The 8,631-nt window shown below is 41.9% G+C and overlaps 1 protein-coding gene across 1 annotated transcript in view; it reads left to right on the top strand.

Moving 5' to 3' along the window:
- The window catches only part of LOC101858408 (plexin A3), a gene marked incomplete at its 5' end in the record, with an annotated part of 65,514 nt that overhangs the window by 18,514 nt on the left and 38,369 nt on the right, over window positions 1-8,631 (top strand). The window contains 1 exon segment of the mRNA XM_013082876.1: window positions 1,518-1,618. Coding sequence (XP_012938330.1) covers window positions 1,518-1,618 — 101 coding nt within the window.

Raw genomic sequence — 8,631 nt, 5'->3', positions numbered from 1 at the left:
GGGGGGGCGAAAGAGCTTTCGCAAAGTAGAGGAAAGAAAAAAAAGGAGGAAAGCAGCAACAATAGCAACAACAACAAGAATGAAGAACCAGAAAGCGAACAAGAGCAAGAAGAGCAAGAACAAGAATAGAAAACAGTTTGGAGGAGGGAAAAGAGGAATATAAAATTGAAACTTATGGGAGATGACAGGATTATCCTTCTGGGGGGGACAGCTGCAGCAGAGGGAAGGGAGGAGAGAAGAAGGATGGAAAAGAGAAAAAGAAGACTGCCAAGAAGAAAATGTGAAGAGTTGTCAAGAATAGCTCCCATATGAGAAAAACAGGGGTGGCGACGAGGCAAAAACGGATAAGAGGAGAATAGGGGCAAATGTGGGTGGATGGGGGTGGGGGTGGGGGTGGGGGGATAAGGGCGGAAATAAATTGAGAGAGTCCCCCAAAGGACACGGAAGGTTTAGGAGAAGATGCTAGCACTCTCTGAAATTAACGTCTGCATTCGATGGATTGCAAGAATGAAATCACGAGATTGTGTGTTTATGTGTCCGTCCGCATGTGAGTGCGCGCGTGCGCGCGCGCGCGCGCGCGCGTGTGTTTGTGTGTGTGTGTGTGTGTGTGTGTGTGTGTGTGTATGTGTGTTTGTGTGTGTGTGTTTGAGTGTGTGTATCGGTCGGAGAAAGACAGGCTGACATGGAGATAGAGAGCGAGAAGGAGAGAAAGAGAGGGGGTCAGGGGTGAGGGGTAATTGGGTATGCTGGTCTTATGTCACCGCCCTCCTATGTCTTCACCTTAGATCAAAACATTATTCATCCTTCCATTCTTTCAATGGTGTTACTCAAGTATCCATGAATCCTTTTATGCTGTCATTCTTTCATTCATTTATTCTTTCGTCCGTCTATCTATGTCTTCACATCAGTTCAAAACAGTATTCATCCTTTCATTCTTAAAATTCTGTTACTCAAGTTTCCATGCATCCTTTTATGCTGTCATTCATTCATTCTGTCATTCATTCATTCATTCTTTTGCCCATCTATGTCTGTCTTCACATTAGATCAAAACAGTATTCGTTCTTTCATCCTTTCAATTATGTTACTCACGTATCCTTTCATTCTCACATTCATTTATTCTTTTGCCCACCCAAGTCCTCAAAGGGCAGGGTAAAGGGCTCCACTGGTAGATTTTACTTCTTTTCTTTCCCTCGGTTGTTTCTCTCTGTCATTCTTGCTTCTTCCCTGCACTGTTCGATCGTCGTTATTTTCACTCAGACTCATACTTTTGTCCTATATAACATCTATCACATCGTCATCCCTCTTTCTTTATTGCGTTTGTTACTCACTTGTACCACCTCTATCCTTTGACATGTATGACCTTATCGTGTTCCAAGCGCCGTAAAGCTCGTACTAAAACTTAAACTGAGACCTCTAATCTTCGGCACTTATATGACCTTATCGTGTTGCAAGTGCCGGAAAATTCTCACCAACATTTTTTTCAAAACCTCTAACCCCAACTCTAACTATTTTTACAGGTTACAAAGGTGTCTGTTCAGACCTGTGGCGAAGCAGATACGTGCACGGGGTGTTTGGGCGATGGAGACCCCTATTGTGGATGGTGTTCATTGGAGAAAAAGTAAGTTTGTTTGTGTGTGTATGTGTGTGTGCGCGCGCGCGCGTGTGCGTGTTTGTGTGTGTGTGTGTGTGTGTGTGTGTGTGTGTGTGTGTGTGTGTGTGTGTGTGTGTGTGTGTTTGCATGAATAAAGTCTTCTTCTTTCTCCCATCCTGTTGCTTTTCCTAGTCTATCTATCTATCTTTCTATCTATCTACCTATATATCTATCTATCTATTCATCTATCTATCTATCGATCTATCTGTCTGTCTGTCTGTATGTCTGTCTGTCTGTCTGTCTGTCTGTCTGTCTGTCTGTCTGTCTGCCTGCCTGTCTGTCTGTCTGTCTGTCTCTTACGGCAACCTTCCTACATTTCCCTCACACTTTTACCACTCTTCCTTCTCTCAACCCACACCAACCTTTAACACCATCACACTTCTCCCCCTGTTCACCCACTCTGAAGCGACTCTCCATTCACACACAATGTCAAGAACCGTCTCTGCCCGAAAGGGTAACCAACAGTCCTTACATATGTCACCGTCCCAAACAGCCCTTTATCCACCCCGGGTATCTGACGGGAGGGAAGCGAGGAAACACCTCACTATTGGCGGTACCAGCCGTCTGGCTCATGCCAAGGAGTTTGTTCGTGGATTTATGGCTTATCACGGGACATTTATCCTTAAAGTAGCGGCGAGAGGGGAAAACAAAAAACAAAAATAGAAAAAAAGAAAAGAACGAAAGAACGAAGGAAAGAAAAGGGAAGAAACGAATGAAGTGGAAGAAAAAAAGTATTGGCGAGAGGGGAAAACAAAAGCAGAAAAAAGAAAAGAACAAAAGAACAAAGGAAAAAGGAAGAAGCGAATGAAGTGAAAGAAAAAAGGAAGACCGTATTAAAGGGACAAATTCAACACAGAAAAAAAAAGAAATAAAATAAAATGGAACGAGTGAAAGGAGGAGGGAAGAGATATACGATGGAAGAAAAAAAATCATGAAGGAGGAGGAATTAATGAAAAGAGAAATTGGGAAAAGTTGGGGGACAAAAACTATGCCACTGATACACTTGATGATAAAATTATGATTAGGAATGAAAAGCAGCGGCTAGACAGAGTTTTTTATATTATTATTATTGTCTTTTTGTTTTTGTGCTTTGAGTTCAAGTGGAAGAGAATAGCGCCCTCAATCAACTTCCTCCTTTCCCCAACACCTTTTATCGGGTCGTTTGGTTCTTTGAAAATGCAGGCTGACAGGCGCAGATGTAAACGTCGGATAATGTGGGTGGTCGGTGGGTGCTCTGGCGTGGTTTGCTACTTCTTTCCTGCCAACATCTATCGTCCCTATCTCTCCTCCTTTTTTTTCTTTGTGTTTATACCGTCTAGAAGCACCTCTAATCTTCGGCACCTATATGACCTTTTTGTTGCAAGTGCCGCAAAAATCTTACTAAAACTAAACGTCGGATAATGAAGAATGAAAGGACACCGATAAAAAAAAATATATAGTGTGAACCACCCGTAACATTAAGGTATAAATAGAAAGACTTTACTGCTGGGACCTGGCTGGGACTATCATTACTGTCGTTATTATCCCCGTCCGCTTCTGAAGGGTTATAAGGAGCCTGCAGATATGTAGGCATCATGCTGGGCTGGAGTGCTACTGACCTTGGTTCAAATCCTTAATACTCGTAATAAGATGTGCGGTGTAAAACGTGCTTAGTATAGGGCGATTTCAGGGCTATCTGCCTACCTGACGCGATCTCAGCATTTTACCCAAAAATAAAAAGCGTTCATTCTGTCGGAAGTTAACTCTTTGGAATCTTACCGGACACATAATTGTCAGGCATCGTGGTGAAATCAGGGGCTCGTCAAAATAATGATATTGGAGAAACCAGCATTTTTTTGGCTGTTGGCAAATTTTTTTTTCGAATTTTCTTGTCTTTTTTTTTTCGCCAATACCTTTTATGTCGATTTAAAAAGATATTTCCAAGTGGAATTTATTAAAAACCATTGATCAAAAGCGCAAAAGATGTAAATTTGCAGTTTCCTAAAACTCTCTAGCTTTGGATTTCAGAAAACTTTTGTGGATATTTTAGCACTATTTTTTGTCTGACACCAGGCACCCCAATCTCCTTCAATCGCAAATATCTCTACCTCTTTTCATAATAGATCGGTATTTTTTTCACCAAAAGCAAGGCAAATGAACAGGCTTTCAAATTATACCAATAACTCCATATGCCCCCCAAAAAAATTGACGAGCGCCTGATTTCATCGCATTGAAATTCATATTGTATCCGACAAGCAACAAACCAAAGACACATGTTGCAGTATATTTTGAACCGACAAATTCGTGTTTCTGACGTGTATAATATTATTATACACGTCAGAAACACGAATTTGCAATATTCCATAGTATCCATGCTGATGCGTGCCTTTTAAAGTTTCGAGTAAAACCAGGAGAATCGAAAGATCGAGAAGAGCGCCAAAACTGAAACAAGGTGGAGGGCTTTGCTTCGCGGTTTATACCCAATATCAGGGTGAAAGAGGTGTATGATGAATGAATAAAGCTATGACTCAAAACAGTACATCTCTTAGTCTTGTCGAATGACCAGAATGCTTGTCTTCAGTGAGTGATACTCTTATGTTACAGGCACCTTGCTGCGTACTAACAGTATGTGTGTTGTTACTTCATGCATGCACCTCTATTAAATTTGTGAAATTCATGTTTCGCATCTCTGTTTGTTGAACCCATGTTTCCTATATCCACGTTGAGGTGTGGTAAACGTCCTTGTCAGCATTGAGAAACTCTGAACAGATCTTTAAGATGTCATTTGTCCCAGATTTCATGTCCGTCTCGGATACAATCCAGCCTTGTCTTTCAAGTTCCTAACTAACCCAAGTGGTTGGGTGGCGGATGCTCTGATGTGGTTTACTCCTTCTTTCCTGTCAAACATCTATCGTCCTTATCTCCCCTTCTTCTTTTTATGTTTGTCACTCTCTTGTAACACCTCTTATCTTCTGGCGCTGATATGACCTTATTCAGTTGCGAGGGCCGTAAAACCTCTACTAAAACTAAACTGACTCAAGGACGTTCTGATGAAGATTCGGATCACAGTCCAAGATGATCCCGAGCTAACGGCGTGCTTTTATTTTACTGGGGTGTAGAAAAGAACCGTTTGTAGTGTGAGCGGAGAAACAGTTGTTACAATTCTCTCGCGACTGACGTCAGGGTTTGTGGGAGCTTCAGAAAATATTATTGGATGTGATAGCAGGTTAACTGGCCCTTGACGGCTCTCAGTAGTCTTGAACCTTGCGAGTTGTTCGAATTAGAGTTCTATGTACTTGTGGCTACGTGACAATGATGGATCGGTGGTTGTTGTTGGTTCTGGGTCAGATGGTTTCCTTGTGACGTCTCAGTCTCTGGGGATGCCACTTTCTGGAAACGTTACGTTCGAGGAAGGTTACGAGTGGTAGAGCTTGCTTCCTATAGATCGTTGGCAGCTGCGGACCGAGGGAAGAGTTGTTTATTAGTGTTCCTGGTACTAGGTGTTAGGGAGAAAGAGACAGGGTGTGCTTAAATATAAAAGAGAGGGAAAGCAACAGTGCTGGCACCGGAAAAGATGGAGTAGAGCAAAAATCAAGAAAAATGAGACGAAGAAGAAGAATGAGACGAAGAAGAAGAATGAGACGAAGAAGAAGAAGAAAAAGAAGAAGAAGAAGAAAAAGAAGAAGAAGAAGAAGAAGAAGAAGAAGAAGAAGAAGAAGAAGAAGAAGAATTAAGGTGAGATGAGGGGCAGCGGGGAGAAGCAACAGTAATTGTTCACATAATTTCATCGGAGTGTCATATATTTCATGTACAAATAATTATAATATATTATTATATATTTATCATTGGACCCCAGTATTAAGACATCGCTTGTCTCACAGACTACCGTCATGACATATCGACCCGGTCTGATTTAGAAAGATTTCCATGTCGATACTACAGATTAGTGAAATGACGTCATGTGTTAGCCCGCGCCAAGAGAGGGCTGAGGAGATGTAAAAATGGTGTGCTGTATTGAATTTGTTCTCTTTGGTAAATACCAGTGTGGCGAGATTCTCGATTTCTGAAACCAAAAATTTATACAGTAAGTCATACAGGCCAGGATGAAAGGGCACGGAGAAAGAAAATATTATGTCAATATATCGTGTGTGCGTGAAGTATTCGTGTCTCGGAATTGTTTGCTATTGGAATCAGGAGTCTTTGTTTATTTTAGGTTGCTTTTTTAGAAGAGTAGTGGAAGATTGAGTGGAGAGAGAAAGGATACGGGTTAGTGTGAACGTGCGAAGGGGGAGTGGTGGGGGGGGGGGGGGTATTGAAAAGACGGGATCTCAAAGTGTTGGTAGTATTGGTAGTTTGGTGTGCTGATTTAATGCATTTACCGAAGGAGATGGAATTGGGAGGGGTGGGGGGGAGTCTGGAGAAGCGCAACGTTATTATTCTGTAGTTCAAGAGGCTTATTCATAAGGCGACTAAAATATGAATGGTTGATTATAAAAGAAATAGGGATAAAAACGAGAGGCTATTTTTCAGAATGGAACTAAAATACGAATGGTGGGTTAAAGATAAAAAAAACGGAAATAGAAATATAACAAAAGAATGTACTGAAGTAACAGATAGGGAGGGAAATGGAACATAACAAGGAATAGCAAAATAAAATTTGGAAAGTGGAAATAGCAAATGAGCAAAGGTGGAATGATAACCCATTTTCAAATCACCCTCCGCCCAAGGGTCTTAAACATAGTCATCATCATCATCGACGTCATCATCATCATCATTATTATTATTAATTATTATTATTATTATTATTATTATTATTTTAATCGCAATAATAACTTCGATAATAAATTAAATAATAATAAAAGCAAAGACATGGTAACAAGAAAACTGAAACATGAATTGCTACATACAGAATAAAATTGCATTCTCTCGATGCCTCTCTCTCTACCTCTTTCTCTCTCCTTCTCTCTCTCTCTCTCTCTCTCTCTCTCTCTCTCTCTCTCTCTCTCTCTCTCTCTCTCTCTCTCTTGCACTGTCACGTTCTCTCTCGCACTCTCACATTCTCTGTCTGTCTGTCTGTCTGTTTGTCTCTCTTTCTGTTTGTCTGTCTGTCTGTGTGCCTCTCTCTCTCTCTCTCTCTCTCTCTCTCTCTCTCTCTCTCTCTCTCTCTCTCTCTCTCTCTCTCTCTCTCTTCTCTCTCCCTCTCTCTCTGTCTCTCTCTCTTACTCGCTACATCTTCAGTCTCACTGCCAGGCATGCGACTGCATGTACCATCAGCCATACGGCATACCGTATCACACCTAGTTCCTAGGTAAGAAGTTACAGAATCTAATTAGCCACCAGTAAAGGACTGTACTGTAGGTGTTTATCTCTACCTAGATATATGTCAGCTGCCATTGTTTGGCCCAGTGATCCTGGGGGAGTATACCAGTGGGGATAGCCGCAACCTGCCACCCATTAGTTTAATTGTGAATGTGAGCTACTCCGATGAACCACCTAACAAATATGGATGGCATTACGAATTTTACCTGTATACTGTATACTCCGTCATTTCTCAGAAAAAGAGACGAACAGCTCCGATCGTGTTCACCGAAGAAGGGAAACAAAAGCGAGCGGAATATCTTAAAGGATTTATCACGTGTAAATGGAAGTTTTACGCGTTACTAAGTTTACCTTTTGAAAACATTATTTCTCAGTTTGAATCATTAAGCAAAGATTTGGCAAAAGTATACAGTAAAATGTGAGTGTTGTTTCAAAGAAAGGAGTTCTCACAATGTTTGATAGCAAATCCCAGACCCACCGCGGCCCTTCTTCCCCTTCACAGTACCCTACACCAGCACACCCCTTCCCCCAAAGTGAGTGATTGGCGGTTGCTCTGGTGTGGTTTGCTCCTTCTTTCCCATTAAAAAATCTGTCGTCTCTATCTCCCCTCCTTCTTTTTTTGTGTTTGTTACTCTCTTGTAACACCTCTAATCTTCGGCACGTATATGACCTTATTCAAACTTATTGTGTATTGTGTTGCAAGTGCCGTAAAACTCCTACTAAAGCTAAACTTCTCCCAAACCTACAAAAGAACAGGGAAAAAAAAGGGAAAGAAAGAAGTTTTTGTGTCTTCCAGTCACCCCTGAGATTTGACCAATCCTCAAAAAACATTTCCCCTCCGTTAAAGTCCCTTTAGCAAGTACTTGGTTAAATCTTAATAAGCACATCGGCTTTTCTAAAGCACGCTTCGTGTGTTTTTCCTTTTTTTTTTTCCCCTTCCAACCCGGAAGTTGCCTAAGTTTCTTCCGCTCCCTGGCACAGGCAGTCGAAGGGAAGAAACTCTTGGAAGGTGCTAATCTTGGTAATGAATTAGTGCTTAATTACCTCCCCGTGGTCGGACCACATGTGGCTGGAGGCTTCCCTCGCATCATTAACTACCCTTGCTGGACAAGTCAAGGAGCGCCGAATCGCAGCCCGCCCGGGTGTGCACAAATTTGCAGGTTGATGGAAGCCCTAAGTGATTACAAATTTCAATGTTTTCCCCCCCTCGAACAGGCAAGGGTCGTTCGAGGCTACAGCGGAGCGTGCATGGGAAGTTAATTGGGTTTTGTGGGTATGTTCAGATAAGTACGAAACAGATTATCTTTTTTTTCTCCCTTTTTTAAAAAATTTTTTAGAAGGAGGCATTAGGAGGGGCTTTATATCCATGGAAGGAAGGAGAGGAAGAGATAGAAAAGGGCAGAAATATAGATGGATAAGGAAAAATGGAGAGAAGGGGAGGGCGTAAAAATTAAGAAAGAGAGAGAGAGGAGAGATAGAAAGATAGAGGGGGGAGAGGGAGAGAGAGAGGGAGGTGGTGGGGGAGAGAGGAGGGAGGGAGGGAGAGAGAGAGAGAGAGAGAGAGAGAGAGAGAGAGAGAGAGAGAGAGAGAGAGAGAGAGAGAGAGAGAGAGAGAGTTTGTTTGAATGACGCGGAGAAGCACAGGGACACAATAATGGTTATTTGGTGCTTGGAAAAGTTAG

This window comes from Aplysia californica, unplaced genomic scaffold, assembly GCF_000002075.1.
Source record: "Aplysia californica isolate F4 #8 unplaced genomic scaffold, AplCal3.0 scaffold00197, whole genome shotgun sequence".
Lineage (NCBI taxonomy): Eukaryota > Metazoa > Mollusca > Gastropoda > Aplysiida > Aplysiidae > Aplysia > Aplysia californica.
The sequence above is the reverse complement of the archived record's forward strand: the minus strand, read 5'-3'. Positions and strand labels throughout refer to the sequence as shown.